This window comes from Ambystoma mexicanum, chromosome 3q (genome assembly GCF_040938575.1).
Source record: "Ambystoma mexicanum isolate Mex_15411 chromosome 3q, UKY_AmexF1_1, whole genome shotgun sequence".
Classification (NCBI taxonomy): domain Eukaryota; kingdom Metazoa; phylum Chordata; class Amphibia; order Caudata; family Ambystomatidae; genus Ambystoma; species Ambystoma mexicanum.
Window position 1 is genome coordinate 1,045,652,514 of NC_090926.1, and position 24,626 is coordinate 1,045,677,139.

At 47.4% G+C, this 24,626-nt stretch overlaps 1 protein-coding gene across 1 annotated transcript in view; it reads left to right on the forward strand.

The window, feature by feature from the left end:
* DNAH17 (dynein axonemal heavy chain 17) overlaps positions 1 to 24,626 on the forward strand; it is an 8,024,690-nt gene that overhangs the window by 2,194,096 nt on the left and 5,805,968 nt on the right. The window contains exon 16 of the mRNA XM_069655242.1: positions 9,011 to 9,151. Coding sequence (XP_069511343.1) covers positions 9,011 to 9,151 — 141 coding nt within the window. The remainder of the gene's footprint in view (positions 1 to 9,010; positions 9,152 to 24,626) is intronic.

Here is a 24,626-nt window from a genome sequence, read left to right on the forward strand (position 1 = left end):
GGCACATTTCCCTTTGAAGGAAAACACTTGCTTCACTCTAGGATGATAGCATGTTTTTTAGTTGAAGCACCAGCAGGTACATTAGAGGAGCTACCTCACAGAGTTTGCAGTGAACTCTGCTGCTCTGGAGTTGCAGACACCCTCGGTCCAGTGAGCAAGATCAGCCCTCCACATCCTCCTAGACCTTCTAGGTAATCTTAATCTGGGGCTTTTTGTCAATCAAAAGAAATCTTATCTTTCTCCCAAGCAATACATTACTTTCATTGGTCTGTAATTGGATACCACCACGATGAAACATAGCAGGACGAAAGATAGCAAAGAGCCGGTCAACCTGTTCATATGTCACAAATGGCTGTCAGCGTTGTGGTGCCTACGCCTAATGGGGCTCATGGAGTCATGCCTTCTATCAGTTCTCTTTGCTAGACTCAGAATAAGGAGGACCAAATTACATTTAGGAGAACCTTGGAGGCAGGTGACAGATGCTCAGTGAGCCTGCATCCCCATTCTGGCAGCCTTGCACCCAGACTTGCTGTGGCGATCCAAAGAGGAAAATCGTCTACAGGGCAAACCATTCTAGAATCCTCCTCACATTGTGATAATTATGATAGATAACCCCCTAATGAGTGGGGTGCAAGTATAGGGGATCTTTGATTTCACAGGATTTGATCCAGCAAAGATAGCAAGACCGTATCAATGTATTAGAGCTCAAATCCATTCAGCTAGATTTGTTGGCATAGCTCCCCATCATAGGGGGTATGAGAGTACTGATTCAGACAGACACAATGACCTGCAGGTACTATATCAACAAGCAGGATGGCACCAGGCCCCCAGTATTGTGCTAACTACTGGTGGACATCTGTGTGTGGGCTCTCAATCACCATATCCTTTTGAAAGCTGTTCACCTTCCAGGTGTAGAGAATGTGGAAGCGGACAAGCTGAGTAAGCCTTCCAGAACAACCATGAATGGGAGTTTCACAAAAGGTTCTACAACAAATGTTTCAGAAATGGGACATTGCCAGAATGTATGAGAGCTTTGATATTTTACCTTGACAGAACGCAGGCATTTAGGAAAGAAGATAATCTGTTGACAGGAAGGCATTGAAGGCATCAATTGCACGGTGGTTTGTGGTGTTCATTTCACAATCGTATTCTTTGCAATCAACACTGTTCCAATAGTTATCCATAGGTCAAAGCTAAACCCACCACTGTATCCTGGAAAGGCAAGTTCTGTGGGAATTCATAGCTAAAACATCCACATGGTCCTCCTTGTCTGCCTTTTGCAAACACTACTGCATGGACACCAGTAGTAGATCAGATGGTAGATTTGGTCAAGTTGTCCTGCAAGACAATTTTGCTTGTGATAGGCCCTTGTTAGCGGACTGGGCGAAGGAGTAATAACAAGTTACTGACCTTTTACATCAACTGTACACCGATCTAGCCCTTCTTCCCCTTCTTCCATGTCTCCTCCCTCCTTCCCCCTAAAATAAAAGAAGTAGACAGCCAGTGTAATAGTGCAGTGGAAATAGGGACTGGTGGGTGTTGCTGTTGGGTGGAGTCAGTGTAGGGTCTTGCCAAATTCAGATTTGGAATATATTTGCTGTGCAAATGTGTCATCTCTGTTCTGAAGGGCACATACACCCATCAATATAGAGGAAAGTGGTCTATAAGTATATTTGACATGTGAGTACCGTAGTCACTATGGTGAGTAATATTTTCTTTCTGTTGTGCCCCACCTTAACAACTCTACTCTCAAATTGGGAGTTTTCTGTACCAGAACCCACAGGACAGTCTTTTCTTTCTTTTACAGTCTTTTATATAAGGGTTTTCACAGTGAACACTAACAATAATAACATTTCGAAGGGATTGTGTCCTCCGACGTATTCCTTATCTTTGATAATTCGTCTCCAGCTTGCTGGCCTCAGAAATGTTTTCAGTAGAGGTTCCTCGATGGCCACTGTATCGGCACCGATGTCACCATGCCCATAAATAGCCACGCGCGCCGTCCGTTGCTCAGTTCCGTTTTTCCGCGCTTCGTGGGGCCTCGGAACATCGTTGCTCAGTTCAGTCAGAATAAACCTTCTACATTTACTCGAAATATCCCAACTCGTTCGCGATGGCATCTTCATCGGAACCGACAACGCTGCAATCCGGCTTCAAAAAATGTCGAGACTGCGGTAAAAAAATTTCGATAACGCATCCACACAGGATCTGCTTGTGGTGCTTGGGACCCGAGCACCATTGTTCGGATTGTGAGGACTGCATGTCCATGACGGCGAAAGCCTTGAAGGAGCGCAAGGGTAAGCTAAAGAGAGGTAAGTCAGTCAAAACCTCCTCGAAAGTTTCTTCGGCTGAGTCGAGACATTTTTCTCCTCGCTGTCGAAAACATTCCCATTCTAGATCTCGAAGTAGCTCCCACCATTCGTCGAGATGAAGACACTCAAAGAAGAGACGTCGAAGATCCCCTTCCTCGTCGTCTTCTGTTTCCCCAGAAAGGGTCTCCTGTCCCACAAAACATAGCTCTCAGGCTGATTGGGAGGAATTCAGGAAGAAAATGTTAAGCGTCTTCGAGAAAGCGGCCTCGACCTCCTTGAAGACAGCTGAGGGTGATACCCCGGGTGAAAAACCCAAAAAATCAAAACGCTGCGAGTCGCTACATCGGCGAAACATTCCACCCGAGAGCGCCACGAGCCATCGGGTAAGAAGGCACCGTCTTCGACACCGTCGTAGAAGATTCCTTCGACGCATGGATCGGCGCCATCGACGACGTTGTCGAAGGGTTCTTCGACGCATCGGTTGATCGACTCGACGCCGATGAAAGAGAAGACCACAGCTACTCCACAGCCAACGGTGATTCCAAGAGCCTCCGGCACGACGCTGAGACCGTCGTCGACATCCTCGAGTAGGATCCAGATCCTCTCGAGTTCTTCGAGGCCTCTTCCAGTTTTCTCGACGCCGTTCTCGGCACCTTCGAAGCCTGTCACATCGGCGTCGACGACATCGACATTTTCTCGCCCAATAATGACGAGTTTGGCTCCTTCTGCCTTAGAGATGGGTTTTACACCATTTCAGAGGTCAGAGTACCCTGGATTATCTTCAATTTATGAAGAGGGGGAAGATTCTGACCAGGAAAACTTCGGGTTGCAGAGGCCCACACTACCTGTTTCAGAGGATTTCACTTCTGAGGAAAGAAGGTTGAAAGACCTACAAGAGTCATTACATGAGGCAAGTGAGCTGGACACTTCCCCAGAAGTGGAATTTGTTAAGCCAGACCCAGGGGATGGCAAGGATTATTGAATTTATGGGTTGGTCTGCGCCTTCGCCTGTTTTTCAACAGGATGTCCTGACAGACATATTAGACAAAGGTCCAGAGGAGGATCCTATGGTCCCCTTCCATGCAGCCTTACAAAGAAAGATTTCATCTAATTGGGAAACTCCTGAAATGTTCCCTGCTGTCAATAAAAGATTGTCAGCCAAGTATAGGGTAGCTGCAGCTGACCCTGAATACTTATCAAAACACCCGACTCCAGAGAGCCTGGTGGTCCAAGCGGCAACTTCATCAAGCAGCAGGACCGCTTACCCTACTGTCCCACAGGATAGAGATGACAAGAGGTACGATTCTATGGCAAAGGAAGTCTTCTCTGCTTGTAGTATGGCGTTGAAGTCCATCAACGCCACCTGTACGATCGCCAGTTTCAGTCACACACTGTGGGAGTGTGCTTCATCAGCGGCTGACTGCATACCCGAAGGAGAGGAAAAGGAAGCCTTCCTTAACATTATTAAAGATGGCAAGGATGCCATGTGCGAGTCACTTCAAACTGGCAGCGATTCGCTGACAGTATCAGCAGGGCCATAGCGGCAAGTACAACAATCCGCAGGCATGCGTGGTTGCGAAAGTCTGGCTTTGCTCCAGATGTACAGGCCAGACTTTTGAATATGCCCTTTGACGGCTCTTCATTATTCGGAAAAAAGGCTGATGACAGTCTGGGAAAGCTGCAGCCATCTAAAGCAGCGGCAAAATCGTTAGGAGCTGCAATCCGCCAAACTTATTTTCACCCCTCAGGAACCTCTGGAAGAGGAAAGTCCTTTTGCTATTATTCCGCATTCGGGAAAGGCAGAGGACAGCCGGCTCAAAGAGGCCAAAGGAGATCCACCCGAGGTGGACGGGTCAAAAGTACTAAAGCCGCAGCAGCAGCAGGTGCCGCTTTACCCTCGGCATCTGCATCAGCCGCCCCCAAACCACTCTGAGGTATTTCCACACAAAACACCTTTAGGGGGCAGGTTAACTCACCATCTGACGGAATGGCAGGCTATAACGTCAGATGCTTGGGCATTGGAGACAGTTGCCCAGGGTTACTGCCTACCCTTTCTACACATCCCTCAGAGTCATCCACCGGGGCACAGCTCTCTAAAAGTTCCAGATCCGCTCCTCTTGCAGGACATTTTAGACCTGCAAGAGAAAGGTGCCATAGAACCGGTACCTGTAGCGGACAGGAACAAGGGATGGTACTCCCCCTACTTTCTCATATCAAAGAATGATGGAGGACTGAGACCCATCCTGGACTTACGAGAATTGAACAAGTTCCTCAGGAAGGACAAGTTCAAGATGGTAACTCTCAGATCCTTCAGGCCCTCCAGCTCCAGGACTGGCTGGTATCTCTGGACCTTCAGGATGCTTACTTCCATGTGCCAATCCATCTCAAACACAGGAAATACCTGAGGTTCGCAATTGGCGACTCTCATTATCAATTTTGAGTTCTGCCATTTGGGCTGACCTCCGCCCCGAGGTTCTTCACCAAGCTAATGTCGGTAGTGGCTGCGAGTCTAAGGAGGGAAGGGATCCACGTCTACCCCTACCTGGACGATTGGCTGATCAGGGCTGTATCTTCGGAACAAGCTCAGATCCAGCTAGATTATGTCTGCCACTTCCTTCACAAACTGGGCTTCTCCCTCAATTTAAAGAAGTCACAGATGATACCATCACAGAGACTCCAGTTCATTGGAGCATTCCTGGACACTTCCCTGGGAAAAGCCTCGCCACCAGAGGTGAGGGTTCAAGATATTCTGCAGATGGTCAACAAGTTTCAAAATGCCCAACGTCTCCCAGCCTTCGACTTTTTGAGGTTGCTACGCCTCATGGCATCCTGCATCTTCCTTGTACCAGAGGCTCGCCTCAGAATGAGATCTCTTCAGTGGACACTGAGAAGTCAGTGGTCGCAATTCTCAGGGAGAATGACAGATCTCCTCCGGATTCCGGACAAGGTAGCCCGAGACCTTCAATGGTGGGCCTATCCAGAGAACATCTTGAAAGGAGAACTGTTTTGGCAACCATGGACGGAGATAGCAGTAGTCACAGACGCCTCACTCACGGGGTGGAGAGCCCATGCCAACGACTTGACCATCAGCGGTCGTTGGTCTCCATCGGAGTCCAGACTACACATCAACCTATTGGAGCTGAGAGCGATCAGACTAGCGCTGAAAGCTTTCCTACCATCAGTACAGGGGAAAAATGTCCTGATAATGATGGACAACACGGTGGCCATGCACTACCTCAACAAAAGAGGAGGCATAGGATCACTGCCACTGTGCAGAGAGGCAATGCAGCTCTGGTTTTGGGCAATTCAGGCAGTCCACCTAGCCGGAGAGAAGAACTTGACAGCGGATGCTCTGAGCAGGCCGAGCATAGTCTCCCACGAGTGGGAGCTAGCTCAGGAAGTCCTTCAAGAGATCTTCGCCCTTTGGGGAGCCCCTCAGGTGGATCTGTTCGCCACAAGCACCAACAGGAAGTGCAATCTGTTCTGTTCACGGGAATTTCCCCCGAGAGGAGCTCTAGGAGACGCGTTCGTAGTAGATTGGGAGTTTCCACTCCTCTACGCGTTTCCACCAGTCCCTGTTATTCCTCAAATGATCAGGAGGTTGAGAAGATTCCGGAAAACCATGATCCTAATTGCCCCGGACTGGGCCAGGAGAACGTGGTACCCAGACCTTCTAGATATGTCCATCTGCCCTCCAATCCGTCTTCCACTCAAAGAGAATGCTCTCTCGCAGAAGGGAGGTCAGGTTCTCCATCCAGACTTCCGAACCCTCAACCTTCACGCTTGGCTTCTGAAAGGGTGAGGTACAAGGATTGGGGCCTCCCTGATGACGTCATGGAGTTGTTGGTTTCGGCCAAAAGGCCAGCAACAAAGTCTTTATACCGCTGCCGTTGGAACGAATTTTGCAGCTGGTGTAGAGAAGGGAATATCGACCCTTTTTCATGTGGTACACCAACGGTGATATCGTTTCTACTCTACTTGACAAACTCAGGCCTTCAAGTTGGCACTGTAAAAGGCTATCTCGCAGCGCTTTCAATCTTCAAGCGCACTGCGGAGGAACCATTGTATTTCAAACTACCTCTAGTGATACAATTTCTCAAGGGATTGACTAATGTTTATCCTCCAAAACCATTCCAAGTTCCCTTATGGGACTTAAATTTAGTCTTAAACTTCCTAATGGGCACTCCATTCGAACCACTTCACTCTTGTTCGCTGAGATTTCTCACGCTTAAAACTGTCCTATTGGTAGCACTAACATCTGCTAGGAGGGTGAGTGAGCTACAAGCTCTCTCCTGTAAACCCCCACATACAATTTTCCACAAGGACAAAGTTGTCGTACAGGTGAAGCCTAATTTCCTCACAAAGGTGGTTTCTGAATTTCATATTACTCAGAATATTACCTTACCTTCGTTCTACCCTCCTCCCCATCCAGGGAAAGAGGAAGAAAGACTACATAGGCTGGACCCAAGGCGAGCTCTAAGCGTTTACATCAGCAGAATGGCTAGGATCAGACAAGCTGACCAACCTTTTGTAGGATACTCAGGTCACAAGTTAGGATTACCCATAACAAAGCAAACCATTTGAAGGTGGATTATCTTGGCCATTCTGGAATGTTACAAACTGGCAGGGAAAGAGCCACCCCAAAATCTTAGGGCTCATTCAACCAGGGGTATCGCAGCCTCTTCGGCCCTCCAAAGAGGGGTACCGATCAGAGACATATGTGCGGCTGCCACATGGTCGTCCGCACATACATTCACAAAATTTTACAACCTGGATTCCTCCACTAGTCAAGAGACCAGATTTGGCAAAGCTGTATTACATTCGGTTCATCCCTAAAGGGATACATGACATTCATACTCCCACCTCCAGTTACATGCCACTGCTATGGGAGTCTATCAAAGATAAGGAATACGTGGGAGGACACAATCCCTTTGAAGAACAAGTTACTTCTTACCTTGTAATGTTCTTTCGATGGGATGTTCCTCCGACGTATTCCTTATCACCCCTCCCATCCATCCCCGCAGTAATATTTCCCTTGCGGTTGCAGCTTACGCTCCTTCAAGGTCAATAACCAATTCAGGCATGACTTTTCTTATACTACAAAACGGAATTGAGCAACGGACGCCGCGCGTGGCTATTAATGGGCATGGTGACATCGGCGCTGATACGGTGGCCGTCGAGGGACATCGACTCGGCGGACGTCGATGCGCAGCACCCTCTACTGAAAACATTTCCGAGGCCAGCAAGCTGGAGACGAATTATCAAAGATAAGGAATACGTCGGAGGAACATCCCATCGAAAGAACGTTACAAGGTGAGAAGTAACTTGTTCATCTCAGGCTTCCACAAAATAGATCATCAAAAACAAGAATTATGTTAATAGTCGGGTTTATTTCAATGTGACATCAAACGGTAGTTTAAAAAGGCAATACTAAGTTTAATTATTTTTTTCAGACCCCATTCATGATCGCTTTAGAAAGACTGCATAAAACCAGTAATTCAGTCTTTGTAAACCGATAATGAGAAACACCCTTCACCCACCCCCAAACCCATCACCAGATCTCCACCCCCTTTCACTTACCTTACTCTCAGACTCTCAGGGACACTTCATTCAGATGCGCATGCCATCTTTGGGCAGCTGCTCCCACCGACTCACGCGAGGGCACGCAGGGGCTGACTGGCGCGGCCAGGCAAGGGAAATCGAAGGAGGGGACTGGGGTGCGGGTAAAAGGGGCATTTGCGTGATTGGTGGTGATTAAGGGGGAATGTGTTGTTTTGGGAAGGGGGAAGAGAGGAGGGGCGGATGTGAAAAGGGCGATCTACTATAAATCCCTCCAGCACAGGAGAGGGTAGGGATAGGGATTCAATAGGTGATATTTCGACATTTTGGAGGCGACACAAAATCGGCCTCTGTGTTTGGCCTTCAAAAGGCAGAAATATCACATAGAGCCAAAAAGGCATCACAACAAATATTTAATAATTACATTGAGGGAGTGTTGCAACACATTCTCTGTAGTAGAAGATAAAAGGGCTCCATATTTGCATTTATTTTCCAAATTGATTTAGCAAAAGTACTGAAATTTTTTCAGATGCTAAAAATCACCCAGACCTTCATCCACCATATAATGTATAATAGGTCCCTCTCGCTTCTTCCATATTCTTCCAGTTTCTCACAACAACAAGTTTAGCTGCAAAAAGAAAGTGAGTAATTAATTCGGACAGACCCCCAACGTTGTGTAGCTTTCCTCCACAACATCTCCCAGCAGAACCACTCCAGCTGCACCACTATAGAGTCTATGGGTATCGCTACTCCAGCAATATCTTTTATTTCCGAGAGGCTGTCCTTCCAGAAAATCTTGGATTTCAGGCAGAAACACCAGACATGGGCCACTTCTCCACATTCTCTCTAACACATTGGGGATTGATTTGGCCAGATTGTATGTATTAGCTCTGGGAGGACAATCTTGGCTACAGTGAACCAGATGCTGTTATGCATGTCTTGCTGCAGAAGCCTTCAGTTACTTATACTCCTATCATTGGAAAGGCATTCAAAATGGCTGAAGATATTTACAATATAAAGCTCAAGATGATAAATTACAGGTAGTTTATTTTTTCTGTACTATAAATATTCCCTTAAAAGATTAGTTATTTCCCAATGTATTCAAGCAACAACAAACACTTGAACATTTTGCTTCTTAGGAGTGGTCAGCAAGTCCTCTATTTGAAAGGAAGGACACCAAGAAGGACTTTTTCTTGGATCTGGATGGAAGAGCCCCTATGTTAAATAAGCGATATGCAGCTATCACAGATGATGGGGAGAAGATACAGACAATGCTAACGGTAAGTGCATTTATTGAAATTAAAGTAGTGTATAGTTGTCTACTCCTAGGTCACATTTGCTGTTTCCTCAATACTTATAAAAGTTTCCTCTGAGCGGGGATGGAACCAGAGCCATAGCACAGCAACCTGCACGCTTATCCTCTAAATGTGCACACAGGGGTGGGGTGCACGCGCAGGATGTTCACACTCCTCACATCCCATGCTCCTTCTCCTTAGTCCCTTTCTATGCGTCTGGTGGGTCAGATGTCTGACACAGCTCTTATTCTCTTTATTTCTTATGTTATTTTTCTTTATGCCTCTTTTTAGCAGTACTTTTTTATTTTTATTTCTTTTTCCCCTGCTCTCCTCCTGTTTCTGCCGTGTATGCCAGATAATTTGGGGTTCACTGTGCTCATCAGGGGTCACATTTATTTCCCAATAGCAGACACTCAGACTCTGTGTTTAGATTGTTTAGGACCCTTCCACAGCTGAGACTCCAGTGCACTCTGACGTACTTGCTCAGGTCTTGAGCGGGACGTGCGGATGCCAGACCCTCAGCTGAAACAAACCAGGGACCCTGAGCTTCAGGCCTCATTGGTGCCTAAAGTTCTTCCTACAGCTCGTTTGGAGTCTGGGGTGCAATCTTCCTCTCCTCTACCTAAGGATCGCCTTCCTCCTCCACCACCTGTGTTGGATGGATCTCGACAATGCATACCTGCAGGGAGGCCCTGCCCCTGCTGCATATGAGGCCCTGATCTTGACCCAGGCTTAACATGAGAGGGCACAAGGCCTTATGGACTATCTTGGGATACCAGCCCTGGAAAGTCCCCTGTCAGGCCAGGAAATTACTCGGTACTTCCTATAAAAGCAACTGAAAGGCGAATGCTGAAGCAGTTATGGCAGCTGCCAATTAAAACCTTTGTGAGGAGCTGGGGATTTCTCTTCTGCTCAAGGGGTACCAGGCCGGTTCCCTCTTCAGTTTGACTAAGCCACAGGAAAGTGATGTATGACCTCATGGAAGATTCGTATCACCACCTGAACACCGCGGCACGAGATATGGCATTGGTACTTCACCGCGTAGACTTGCGCTCTTGATAGCTACAAAATTCCAACGTGATGTTCAGGACTGCAGCCTGGACCTCCCATTCAATCGGGTGGAACTCTTCAGCAGTCTGGATACGATAGCAGTTAAATAAGAAAAATACAAGCACCCAAATAGAAAATTCAAATGGATAGTGTCTTCCAACAGATATCTAATCTTTAGATATATCCTGTCCAGCGCAGTTGGCATTGTAAACTTTTTCCCCAGGGCATTGTGTGCATTGGTGCTGATTGAATCCATTGGGCCTTTCCGCAACCCTGGAAGTGATGGCTTCCGAAATATATTTGCGACACTCCACGCCATATGATCTCAGTCCCTTCATTCCAAAAGCTCAGCACTCTGCATCGGGAACACTCTGCTCCTCAGAGCAGATTATTTCACTAATGCAACCCTAAAAACCATACCAAACCATCAATGCCCTGGTACATCTCCAAGCTCGCCTCCAACAAATGCTAAATACGACCCGTGGAGAAACAGTGGCGCAAAAAACATATCCCTGGAGATCTCATCAACCTCAAATCTTTCTGTGTCAATTATAGGATTCTGATTACCGAGGCCAAAACTGCTTTCTACCACGCCACCATTTTGGTAGCCTCTAACAGTAGCAAAGTCCTCTTTGAAGTAGTAAGGCATTTTTCCAAACCCTCATGTGACGCCCGGTGGCAGCAACACATGAAAAATGCAACATAATCACTGAATTCAATTTTATTGAAAAAAAGACAAAATCCAGCAAATCATCAAATCGACCTCAGATTGCATTAGCCCCCTCCACCAGCATTCCAGCTTGCACACTGCCCCAGTGGAAATAATTATCACACTCAGCTCTCCTAAAAATAATTGCTTGCCTAAAATGTACTTCCTAATCTGACAATATCATCCCGGCCTCATCATTAAACAATTGATGGGCACGGCGCTCACTGCACTCCACAGCATCATTATTTAATGTCTCCCTCACAAAAGGGTCATTCCCAGACACCCTCAAGAATGGTCTCATCCAACCTCTTTTGAAATAAACAACCCTAAACTTAGATGACCTGGCCAACTACCGGTCCATTACGAACCTACACAACTACTCTTCAGAGTAGAACTGCTCCTCCTCCATGACTTTCGGTTTAGATTCTGCCCCAAGTGTAGCATCGAGATAGCCGTCATCCATTTGGTAGATGATTCTCTCCAATTAATGGATAAGGGTGACTCATGCCTCCTTGTACTAGTTGACCTCTCGGCTGTATTCATACCACTGACTAACACATCCTCATCCCTATCCGCACCGACGAGATGGGATTCTCTGGCACAGACCTGATTGGTTTACTTCCTACCTCTCCGGCAGAACCAACCAAATGGCTCGAATCACAACTTGCCCACGTCGAGAGGACCCGCTAACAATCCTTCTCTTGCTACGCACCCACTCTATGGAACTCTATCCCAGTATTGGCTCGCAATGCCCTCACATTTCTCCAATTTCGCAAATCTTTCCAAACGTCGCTTTTTGAACAATACCTGACCAAGGACTAATTCCAATGAATGTATAGACTGATGCAGATCATAACTAACAGTACTGCACTATTGTTAAAAGATGCCAGCCCATTTTCTGGATACCCACCTCCTTTACAGCGCTCTGCTACTCTCGAGCTAGGTCAGTGGTTTAAATAATAAAATAATAAAATAAATCAAAGAAAATACAGGGTACAACATACATTGCATATTGTCTAATGATTCCAGAACTCAGATTACCTGCCAGCCCTGGCCTTTCCGCACCTCCTCGGTTAGTTGACATCCTGCATTATTCTGGTGCCACAAGCCCAGTTTAGGAGGAGATCTTTCGGGTAGCATGGCAGATCAACTTTGAGTCTTGACTAGAGTGGCTCAGGATCGGGCATGGTGAGTTCTAAGGGACAAGAGGAAACAGCTATGACAGATGATTCCCAGAAAAGCTATGGTGCTCACCTGAGGGATGTCAGGGTGCATGGGAGTTGGTCTTTGCCAGAAACAAGGATGCATGCCAACCTACTGGAGGCCAGGCTATTCAGCTCTTCCTAAAAGTATTCCTAAATTCCATCAAAGGGAAAAGTGTCCAGATCCTGGTAGCCATGTACTTAACAAGAGAGGGTATGTTAGGTCACCCCACCTTTGTAGGCATCTATGATTCTGGGCTTTGGAGAACCATATCTCCCTGTCAGCATCCCAACTTTCCAGAAAGGCGAATGTGGTGGCGGATGATCTGATGTAGAGTTTTGTCTCCGATGAGTGGGAGTTCTGCCACAAGGTTTTTGCAGAAATCTTCAAACTCTGTTGAACCCCTCAGGTGGACCAGGTCTCCTTCAGTGTCAACAGGAAGTGAAAGCTGTTCTTGTCCAGGGAATTTCCCCCTAAAGGGGTGCTGAGGGATGTGCTCTTAGTAAACTGAAGATTGAACTTCCTTTATGCATACCCACCGATTTCCATCACCCTGAAGGTTCTCAGGAGAATGAGCATTTTCAAGACCATTATGAGTCTGATTTTCCCAGACTCAGCGCAGAGGACTTTGCATTCAAATCTCCTCGATATGATCATCTGCTCTCCTCAATGCCTCCCAGTGAGACCAGACCTTTTCTTCCAATCACAGGGGCAGGTTATTTATTTCAGTCTAAGCACCCATAGTGAAACTTGGATAATCCCTTACTTTTGGAAGTTGTCTATTCTAATTCCCATTAATAAGAAGGGGCCGCGCAGTCACCCAGCAAATTACAGACTTTTGGCTATGTTGGATTGGAGCTCCAAGGTATTTGCAAACTTACTAATGGAGCTGCATTCCAGCTGGGTTGCAGAGAGGAGTCTGCTGAATTTTCAGCAAACAGGTTTCATAAAGGGATGTGGTACCACGCAGTCGATATGGACTCTGCTGACCCTGATCTCGGATTCCCAGCGCTATTCTGGAACAGCGCTATACTTATGCTTCATGGATTACTTGGCCACTGTTGACAGTGTAATAAGAACAAAACTCTGGAGAAAGCTGGTTCGATGGGGCATAGACCCGTCGCTCCTTTATTTTATCAAGGCGCTTTACAGTGAGACCCAGGTCAGGGTCAAAGTGTCACAAGTGGGAGAGCTTTCAGATCCTTTTACCACTAAGATCTGGCTTGAAGCAGGGGTGCCCTCTAACCCCCCCATCTTTTCAACCTCAACATAGCAGAGCTACCTCTGGCATTGAAACCTGTTAATAATCATCCGCCCGGCATGGTGAGGATCTTATTTCCTGCTTAACATACACAGACAATACAGTGATCCTGGACTGTACACCAGAAGGCCTGCAACGCTCGCTCGATGCTCTTTTTGCGTTTTCTAGACATCATTGCCTCAGCTCTAATCTAACAAAGACAAAAATGATGGTCTGTGGGAAGGCGGCCTATGGTGCCCCGACCTATGCCTGGAAATTAGGTGGTGCCAAGTTAGATAAGCTATACAAATGTAAGTTTCCCCCCCCTCTTTTCTTGCCCTAACCCCTTCTTCTTTTTCTCCTCAATGCAACTACCACCTAGATAACCGATGGTTTTGTGCGCTGCAAAAAATGCTAAAAATAAAGTATCTGGGCGTTATTATCAGGACATCTTTGTCAGGCTCTCAGATGGCAGAGAGTATCTTGCATAGGGTCTGGCATACGTGGCTCTCAATTAAGAGAATTATTGACATGCAAGGAGGGCGATCAATAGAAACAAAAATCATTGCTTATAAGTGCTCAATTATCCCGGTCATACCCTACGCTTTGGAAGTGTTCCCGTTGAGGACAGTCACTTGGCGCCCCAAGTCGAAAGCAAAGATTCTCTGCTCGATCTTGGCCCTACTGGGTAGTGTCAGGGTAGAGGCAATGAGGCTGGAGTTGGGAGTCTATGCTCTCACTTTGGAAGATTGCAGCCTGCAAGTTGTGCACTCTAGCAGAGTTTCTAAGAGTACATGGTTCAGGGATTTTAAGTCAATGGTGAAGTTCCACTTAAGGGAGATTGGTGTGTATAGAGCTCCAGACTCATGGCTGGACTATAATTTAGAGAAAATAGAAGAGAAAACCAGATGTCACGATGCAGGGGAGACCCTGGACTACTTGGCTAAGCTTCGTAACTTCAGGACTTTCTCGCAACTGGGTTTCATTATAGACTCCCTGAGGTCTTACCTGATAAAGCTTCAGTCTCCAGTGTTGAGTAGATTTATTTTATCATTGCAATTGTCCACACTCCCTGTCTGGGAAAACACAGGGGCCTGGGTAGGAATCTCCAGGGGGGAGAAATTGTGTAGACTCTGCTCTAAGTGGGTGGAGACGCCACAACACATTTTGACACGATGTGATGCCCTTATTTCAGACTATAGTAGAGCTCACAGCAATTTTGCCCTTCATGCTTCAGATCAATTCTGGAGTACAATTTACGGCGCTGAGTCCCTGATCATCACTGCGTCAGCTTTCCATGTATGGCAATCAGTGGCCAGCAAATTGTCTATTGAGTACTAATGATCTAATCTTAAAACTTAAAGTGTTTTGGATTAATTTTATAGAGATTTTATGGTTTTAAAGTTGGTTGCTTTTGGAAAACATTTGGGTTTACTCAGTGCATTTTGAATTACTATGGTGTTCAGTAAATTGCTTAACCAGATATTTATTAATGTGCAATGATGTTAATAATGCCGGTGGATGGCTGAATTTGTAATCAGTTTAAAAGGTAACCAAAGGCACTTAATAAAACAAAAAAATAAAAATAAAGTGCGCTATCACTAAAAATGGCTTCTTGGCACCAGTAGGAGAATCTATGGGCGCTAATAAGCTGATCGGAGGAAAAATGCGTGACCAAATGATTCATGAAATGCAAGATTTTTGGAGTATGCAAGATGAAACTGAGTTTGATTGTGCTAGAATTCCTGAGACGGTGCATGGTAGGTTAAAGATCTACGTCTTGTGTGGGATCTCTTAGATTAGGGTACAACCAATAAAAGAATGGTGGTTGGACCTAAGCTGTCTTGGGTGTGTATCAAACTTTTCCCCAAATCTCTATTTTAGCAGAAAACACGATTCAAGACTTTCAATTGCCCATTTGAAATTGCCTATAATTATTTCAGCTGAAAATAGTCGAAATCACCTTTCAGCTATTGCTGCGTTTGGCCTGTGCACTGCAGACGTTTACAGGTATACAATGTAAAGATTGCAGTTAATTATGCTATATACTCTGAGCCTAATGTCAGGTTGTGCATTACAATTGACATTACCTTTTACCAACAGAGAATATGTTAAATGTATGTCTGTTATCAGAGTATGTTTTCCTGAAGAGAAACTACCTTCCCTTTAAAATTAAAGAATCTCAGCAGAAGCATGTAATTATATGGAGCTGAGTAATATTGCTTTTGATAGCCTCCTGTTTCAATACTTAAATAAAAATGTGTAAAATATTTTGATAACTATCTGAAACTTGCCCATCACTGTTGAAAGCTGCAGAGCAGTCTCTGAGGGCTAAATAGAGAGAAAAAAAGTAGGGTGAAGAATACACAGTGACAAATGCTGGCAGGGCACATTGGTGCTTCTTAGAGGCAATGGACATCCATCAAGTGAAATCCTAAAGAGGTGCTGTAGAACCGCACCTATACGTGGTAGTGGTGCTCATTTAGATGAAAGCCGTGCAAGACAGCTTTACCATCCAATTGGACAATTTTACATTGAAAAGATAACTTAATCCGCAGACAATGAATGTTATTATTGACTGGTCAGAGAAGGCAGAAAAATGGGCCAGGGATTCAGTGAACAGAATAGCAGCTCTAGAGAAGCAGTTGCTCGGAACTGCCACAGATTTGTAAATAGCAATGACCATAATTGACTATCAATACTCTTACGTCCCGTCCTCTTTCCTCCATACTTGTGGGACATTCTTTCCTTTGGGACAGGACCGGAGCACTTTTGATAAAAAGCATCAACATGTTGTCCTTCTCTTTTTACGTGGTGTACCACACGCTACCGTAACCCCACCTTCATGAGCTCCGCCCCGTGCATTCCCTTCAGTCCTTTTCTCCATGCGGCGGGGCTGGACGGACTTGCATCACCGGGAAGAATGTTTTCGTGTTCCTGTTGTCCTCTTCTCCTGCTCCAGTTCTGCGGTCACTTAGTCCTCCGTCTATGCCCGAGCATCGGGGATTTGTGTGCTGTTCTTCATGCGAACGTCGCTTTGCTAGGGAGGATCCCCATTCTCTGAGTGTCTCGGGCTGGAGCATCATTGGCATTCGTGCTTCTACTGCGATTCCCTTTCCGTCCTGGCACTCCAACAACGTCTTCTTCGGTAGGAAGACATCTTTCAGTGTGTTCCTCCACCTCATCTTCAGCTTTTCATTGATGAAGAAGAGACGCCCGGTAAGTTCCGTACTTTTTAGGGCACCCCGGTCGGGGACTCCTTCATGGGGACTTCTCGGTCCGGGAGGGGCTTGAGCCACCAGAATTTCTCCTGAGGTGCCTTGCAGGCCTAATAGGCGTACTAGAGTTTTCTCAGAGGGTTCCCATGACGGACCTGCCAAGACTGGAACACGTTCTGACGTTCACCTGACAGGTGCTAAACGTCAGCCCAGTTCATCTCTGGATTTGGACACCAGGGTTAGCTCAGAGGTCTTCATTTCTGGAGCTTAGCTTTCAATACAGACACTGGGGCACGCCCTGAGGCCTCCTTTTCTGCAGTTTTCTGTACCCTCACGAGGGAGCTACACATACCGGGTCGAAACCCGAGGTTCCTCTTTTTGAGGCTAAGGTCTGTACCAACGAAACCAAGAAGCCTGTTCCTATGGTCTTGTCTGTAAGGGTGATTCCTTAGCTTTCCGTTGCTCATCGCGGTGATACCGGTTCTGTCGAGGGGGCAAAGAGGGCGGTCATGCACCGTAACTCCTCTGTTACCGGTTCTGCCGAGTTTCCTCCCCTGGAGGCTATTATTGGGGCCACCTCCAAGATGTCAAGTAAACATCCGAGACCCCCTAGTACCAGCTCTGCCAAGGAACATTGTGTCAAGGCTAAGATGTTACTTAAGTCCCCTGACCAGCCTGAGGAGACTATTGCCTCATCTACGCATATGACGCAGTTCGCTTCAGGAATTCAGGCCAAACCCTCATGGTCCACGGCAGCCATTTTGGATTCTTACCTTACCTACGTTCTCCACAGCGGGTGTGGGAATCTTAATTTTGGGGCTGAGCAGTATTTTTCACTTCGGGTGGAATGTAAAAATCCATTCCGCCCTTCTAATGATTTGCGTGCTCGGATGCCGCTGCCACATACTGTCTCGCTTCCGCCTACTTCTGCCCCGCTGGTCTATGCAGACCCGATTGGTGGTGGGCCTTCCTGGCAACCATTCTCATTGCGTTTGTGGGGGTATGCCCCATATGAGAGGCCTGTGCCTACCCCAGCGCCTAAACCTTCATCAGAGGATGTATTTTTCAGGAAATTTCAGAGGATCATACATTCTGACCCTATGAAAGAGTACTTTAAGGGTCTTTTCAAGGAAATCTATCCTGACCCTCCGGCTCCACCTTACACCCCGGCGGCTCCTGCTGTGGTACCACCTCTTCCTATTGGTCCACATTCAGCGCTTCCTCCCCTAGCCCCGCTGCCTCCCATAGAGAAGACACTGGTAGAGCAGCATAGCACTTTAAAACCTGTGGCGGCCCAGCCGTCTCCTCCCGATTCGCTGGATGACCCTCAAGCAGATCCGGATAGCGATGAGCAGCCCCGCTCTGTCAGAGCATTCCATGACCAAGTTCTGAATATGATGGCCCTGCTCGACATTCCAGTACCTGAAGCCCCCGCTGTTAAGACGGATTTAACCTGTTCTCCTTCTGCTGTGCACTAACCCGAACTGCCTGACTTCCTCCGAAGAGCTTCCCCTTTTGCCCGTTGGCACCAGCGTGGCAGGTACTTTGAGCACAAGGCTCCACTCTTCGCAGGGCTCGGACTTCCATCTAGTTAGGTGCCTCTGAAGGCGAACTGAGTCTAAAGCGTTATCGCACTGCCTGTTTTCCTTTCCTTTCAGGTGGACTACATATTTCGTGCTTTAAACGCTTGCGACTGTGTATTTGTATATATATTGTGTTGATATGGTATGTGTTGGTTTAATATTGTGATATTGTGATTTTCTCGCTACGGTCATTGTTTTAAAGGCCTTAAAATAAATGTGTATCTATTTTTGATATAACAACTGTTTGGAGTAGTTTGTCAGCGCTCTTGCTTTGTGTGCTCACTGCGGGCTTTCAGTCACCCTCACCCCTCTTGAGACCTAGTCTTGACCGCCGCGATCGCTACCTTGATTGGTCTGGCTTGTCCAGAGGTTACCCTGTTCCAAGTAATTAGGTTGGCCTTCTGAACTTCTGCGCCACCAGGACAGAGTTCAGAAATCCGTCTTAACAAATTGGTGTACAGCGGTGGGATACGACTGAAGGTATCCAGTGTTGCGCTCGAACTAGGGCATTTCAGGTTATTCCAAACAGTACACGTAGTGAATTGTTATAGTATAACTTTAAAAAGGCCATAGTCCTATCAAACAGTATGGAAACAAGTACGTTGTTAACTTTAAATGCTTCCAAATCAGAAAAGCTGAAAAAAATGTGTGCAGAGAGAGGTGTTTCCTCTCAAGGCACGAAATTGGAAATGATCCAAAGAATCGTGGCGTGGCAAGAAGCGCAGCTTGACGCTATTACTTCTGAGGACAGTGCGGAAGGTGGTGGGGCTGCTCTCACTGGCAGAACCGACGGTTCTGCCGCTGCACTGATCCATCACGACCACGAGGACAGGGAGGATGTAATGTCTAATGTTTCCTCTGCCAGTGCTGATGGGGAGGCTATGCTTGAATTCAAGAAGCAAGAGCTGCGGTTTAGGCAGCAGGAGCTTGAATTCAGCATAGCCAAACTAAAAATCGAACAGGCAGAAAAACAAAAAGACAGGGATCACCAGTTGGAACTGGCCAAGCTTCAGGTTGCAAATGGATCCAAGGGTCCTGGACATGGTTCTGGGGCTTCCTCTCATCCACGGTTTCCAAAAGATCTGCTCAGTGTGTATGAAGAAAGGAATGACATTATGGACTGGCTGAATGCGTTTGAGTATGCATGCGAGGTCCAGGAAGTTGACAATGCTGATAAGATTGCGTGGTTGCTCAGTAGACTGCCCCATTCTGGCTGTAGTGCCATTATGGAAATGTCGAAGGCTGAGCGGGCTGATTTCGCAATGTTAAAGCAAACTCTCATTTTAAAGTTTGGGAAGACTCCGGCCCAATATTTAAAGCGTTTTCGAGAGTATAAGAAAAAGGAAGGTGGTACTTGGGTATCTTATGTCGCTGAATCTTTGAAAAACTTAACTGGCTGGGTCGAAGGCTATAAGGTTTCTACCTTTGACGGCATGATAAATCTTGTCATGCTGGAACACATTTTTGCTTCTTCTTCCCCGGAGCTTAAGCAGCATTTGGCCGATTCGAAGGAGATAGATCCTAAGAAGCTGGCCATTGCAGCAGACTTATGGGTGTCACATCGAGTGTCCCATAAGGACAAAACTCATCCTGGTAAGCAGGAGGAGGGGAAAAAGTCCAACGATATGGAGGGTGGGGAATCTGCTAAATCTTCTTCCCAAAAGGGCCACAAAAAGAAAAACAAGGGTAAGACACAAGAGAACTCACAGGGTAGTGGAGGTGCGCCTCCGAAACAGAACTCTGGTTATAATAAGCCTCCCTACGTAAACAGACCCAATGGGGCTTGTTTTTCTTGTGGAGCAACTGACCATGTGAAGGGGGATCCCCGTTGTAAGGTTAGACCTTTGGGGGTCCACTCCGCTAATCTGGCCTTCTCCTCCTACGAGGAAGAAGAGATTACAGGAGCATCCTTCTCCTCGGACTCATTTCCCAGCGGAATAGAGGCCGAGGTAGTTTTAGTGTCCCTGGGTTCCTGGGAGCCTAAAGTCGCAGAGGCGTATGCTAGGATTCCGGATAATACCAAGCACTACTTTAAAGACAGTGTGCTGATCAATGGAGTGGATACTCCAGCTCTTAGGGATAGTGGGTGCAGTCGAACTGTAGTGGATTCTACCTTGGTAGACTCAGAGGAAGTTGCCAGAGCTACTCTGATGCCCACTAAGTTGGCTGACGGCCCCCTCCGTATGTTTCCCGTGATCCCTGTTAATCTAACTTTAAATGGTACAGCAGTCAGGATTCCAGTGAGCATTCAGAGAAACGTCCCGGGAAAGGTCTTATTAGGTAATGATCTCAGAGCTTTAGGGCTCGTAGGAGACACTGCCGAACGACCCTACACACGGTCTCAAGCACGGGCAGCATTGGCCAAGTCCAATACGCCGCTCCAGCCGAAGGGGCAACTCAAGGCGAAAGGAGTCTACAAGTCAAGACGGGGGAAAGAGAATATTCCCCCGAGCTCGCCTACCACTGCGGTGGAGGAAGTTGGTCAATCGCCCGAGCCTGACGAGGAGGTGGCGATGCCTGAAGTATTCGACCCCAACGATCATCCTGAACTAAAAGACTTGTTAGTTGAAGGAGGTCCTGATAGGGACGAATTCAGTAAAGGCCAACGTGAGTGCCCATCTCTGGAAGGCCTAAGGAGACAGGCCTGCTCCCAGCTTGAGGGTGAACCTCCTGGGAAGCATAGGATTTATTGGGAAGGTGGACTCCTGTATAGTGAGCCCACAGAGTCTACAGAAGGAGACCATAGGAGGTTGGTGGTTCCCCTTGCTGTTAGACCCTTCCTCCTGCAGTTGGCGCATGAAGTTCCCCTTGCTGGTCACCTTGGTATGAAGAGGACCAAGCAAAGGTTATCCATGCACTTCTACTGGCCCAAGATGGGGGTGCAAGTAGAAAGTCACTGCAGGAGTTGCGCCTCCTGCCAGTTGTCTGGTAAGGTTGGCGCGACAATCCAAGCTCCGTTGGTACCGCTCCCAGTTGTGGGGGTACCATTTGAAAGGGTAGGGATCGACATCGTCGGTCCCCTTGACCCGCAAACATCCTCGGGCAATAGGTTTATCCTGGTGCTGGTCGACCATGCAACCAGGTATCCTGAGGCCATCCCATTGAAAACTGTAACTGCCAAGTCAGTTGCAAAAGCTTTACTCGGCATATTTACTAGGGTTGGCTTCCCTAAAGAAGTTGTGTCAGATCGTGGCAGCAACTTTATGTCGAAGTATATGCAGGCTATGTGGAAAGAATGTGGGGTCACCTACAAGTTCTCTTCTGCATACCACCCCCAGACCAATGGTCTGGTGGAACGCTTCAACAGAACGTTAAAGAGCATGATTGGGGCTCTGGAGGAGCCCCAGAGAAGAAAATGGGATCTTCTTTTACCATGCTTGCTGTTTGCCTACCGAGAGGTACCACAGGAGGGTGTTGGCTTCAGCCCCTTCGAACTTCTGTTCGGTCATCCCGTACGGGGACCCTTAGCCATCGTCAAAGAGGGATGGGAGATGCCCACTCCCCCTGTTACTACCAATGTAGTTGATTATGTACTAGGGCTCAGAAAACGGATGGTACTTCTGATGGGCTTGGCTAGTGATAAATTGAAGGCAGGGCAAGCGCTGGTGAAACATTGGTACGACCAGAAAGCTTCCCTCATCAACTTTACACCTGGTCAGCAAGTCCTGATCATGAATCCAATAAGGCCTCGCGCTTTACAGGACAAATGGTCAGGCCCTTACACAGTGGTGGAGCCCCTGGGTGAGGTGAACTATTTAGTGGACCTTGGAAGGCCTGGACAGGCTCCAAAAGTGTTTCACGTGAATAGGCTGAAGGCTTTCGTCCCAAGAGTCGAAATCGCAGCACTGCTACTGGCGTCAGACGTTGAGGAAGAGGAGTCTGAACCTCTCCCCGACCTGTTCCAGAGCGGTCCTTCAGATAGCTCCGTTGAGGGTGTCCGAGTGGCCCCTCACCTGACTTCTGATCAGCAGGCTGAGGTGAAAAGTTTGCTTAGGCAGTTTTCCCCCCTGTTTTCACAGTCCCCTGGTTTGACACCTTGGTGCAAACATAACATTGACACAGGAGACAGTGTACCTACCAAAAGTAGGGGATACAGGATGTCAGATAAAGTACGTTCTTATATTAAGACCGAGGTCAACAAGATGTTAGATCTTGGGGTGATTGAACCCTCTAGTAGTCCTTGGTCCAGTCCTGTGGTTCTGGTTCCAAAGGCAGGCACTTCTGAATTGAGGTTCTGCGTGGATTACAGGGCTCTGAATGCTGTCACCAAGACAGATGCCCACCCCTTGCCTCGAACAGATGAGCTGGTGGATACTTTGGGTGCCTCCAAGTACCTCAGCACGTTTGACCTCACTGCTGGCTATTGGCAAATAGCGTTAGCAGAACATGCCAGGGAGAAGACAGCATTTTCTACACCAGACGGCCTTTACCAATTCCGGGTAATGCCGTTCGGGTTGAAGAATGCACCTGCCACTTTCCAGAGGCTTGTGAATCATGTGTTGAATGGGTTGGACGAATTCTGTCTTGCATATCTGGACGATATAGCAGTTTTCAGTGCCACCTGGGAAGACCATGTGAAACACCTCGGGATTGTGCTCCAGGCTCTTCAGAAAGCCCACTTGACCATAAAGGCTAGTAAGTGCCAGATTGGACAAGGCTCAGTGGTTTACCTTGGACATGAAGTAGGTGGAGGGAGGATACAGCCTCTACCCAGTAAAGTACAAGCAGTACAAGACTGGCCTACCCCCACTACGCAAACCCAAGTGAGAGCCTTTTTAGGACTCACGGGGTATTACCGCAATTTTGTGGCAGACTATGGTACCATAGCTGCTCCTCTGACTGCCCTCACAACTCCGAAGAAACCCAAGAAGGTAACTTGGACCGACGAGTGTGAGAAGGCCTTCAATGGCTTAAAAGACTCCTTGTGCCAGGCCCCTGTGCTCAAGGCCCCTGATTATCAAAGACCTTTTATCGTGCAGACGGATGCCTCTGACACTGGGATAGGAGCTGTACTATCACAAGTAGATGAGAAGGGTAAGGAACACCCTATCGGTTTTATTAGTCGCCAGCTTAAGGACAGAGAGCTCAGATGGTCCACGGTAGAGAAAGAATGTTTCTCTGTTGTGTGGGCCCTAAGGAAGCTGAGGCCCTACCTCTATGGGACCCACTTCACTGTGCAGACTGACCATAAGCCGTTAAAGTGGCTAATGAACATGAAGGGGGAGAATCCAAAGTTGCTTAGGTGGTCCATAAGTCTACAAGGCTTCGACTTCACTATTGAGCATAGGCCAGGTGTCCAACATAGCAATGCTGATGGGTTGTCCAGAATGTTTAACCGACCTGAACAAGAGACTCATCCAGGGGTGGATTAGTTCCCCCTGTCCATAGTCTGGGAGGGGCGAGTGTTAGGAAAGATTTCGTAATTGTAGGGAATTTTCCTTCCATGTGGCAACCCCTAAACTTTTTGCTATTGTTTTTAACCTTGTTCTTGACTTTGCCAGAGAAGTACAGCCTTCTGCCGCACTTCTCTGGGCTTTCGCTCCTTTCTTACGGGGAGACAGACATGCCCTTAAGACAGTCAGTACCGGGGAACGTGGTTTCCCGTAGTTTCTTTTATCGTGTCGCAGCTTTAGTGCAACACGACACAAGAGGGCACTGTAAGCTAAGTTACAGCTCTCTTGGGTCTCTAGCCTTCTACAGACCCAAGAGAGCTGTAACTTAGCTTACAGTGCCCTCTTGTGTCGTGTTGCACTAAAGCTGCGACACGATAAAAGAAACTACGGGAAACCACGTTCCCCGGTACTGACTGTCTTAAGGGCATGTCAGTTTCCCCGTAAGAAAGGAGCGAAAGCCCAGAGAAGTGCGGCAGAAGGCTGTACTTCTCTGGCAAAGTCAAGAACAAGGTTAAAAACAATAGCAAAAAGTTTAGGGGTTGCCACATGGAAGGAAAATTCCCTACAATTACGAAATCTTTCCTAACACCCGCTCCTCGGGAAGGAGTGCTTTTGGGAGCATTTACCTTGTCACCACAGGAGCGTACCAGCCTGTTCCTCCAGAAGGACGTTTTGGCTGAGGCCCATAAGGTCTGGGATAAGCCCCACACCGGGCTGCATATCGATAAGAGAATCTATGCCCATTGCAGGCTTCACACCTCCGAGGAGATTGCCTTGGCATCTTGTCCGCTCCCTTCCTCGACGGTGGTAGCTACGGCCACGCTTCAATCCAAGCAGGCCTCAGCGACCTCTATGGCTGCGGCTCAGGTTCTCTCCAAGGAAGAGACAAAATTCTGGACTCCTTGGGCAAGAAAATCTTTGCCAACTAAGCACTGCAACTTCACCAAGCAAATACCGAGCTGATCATGGCGGCAGCTAATATGAAGTTGTGGAAGGAGTTGGCTGATTTCCAGGAGTGCATTCCTACGGATAGGCTAGACGACTTCAAGGCCGGATTGTCGGAT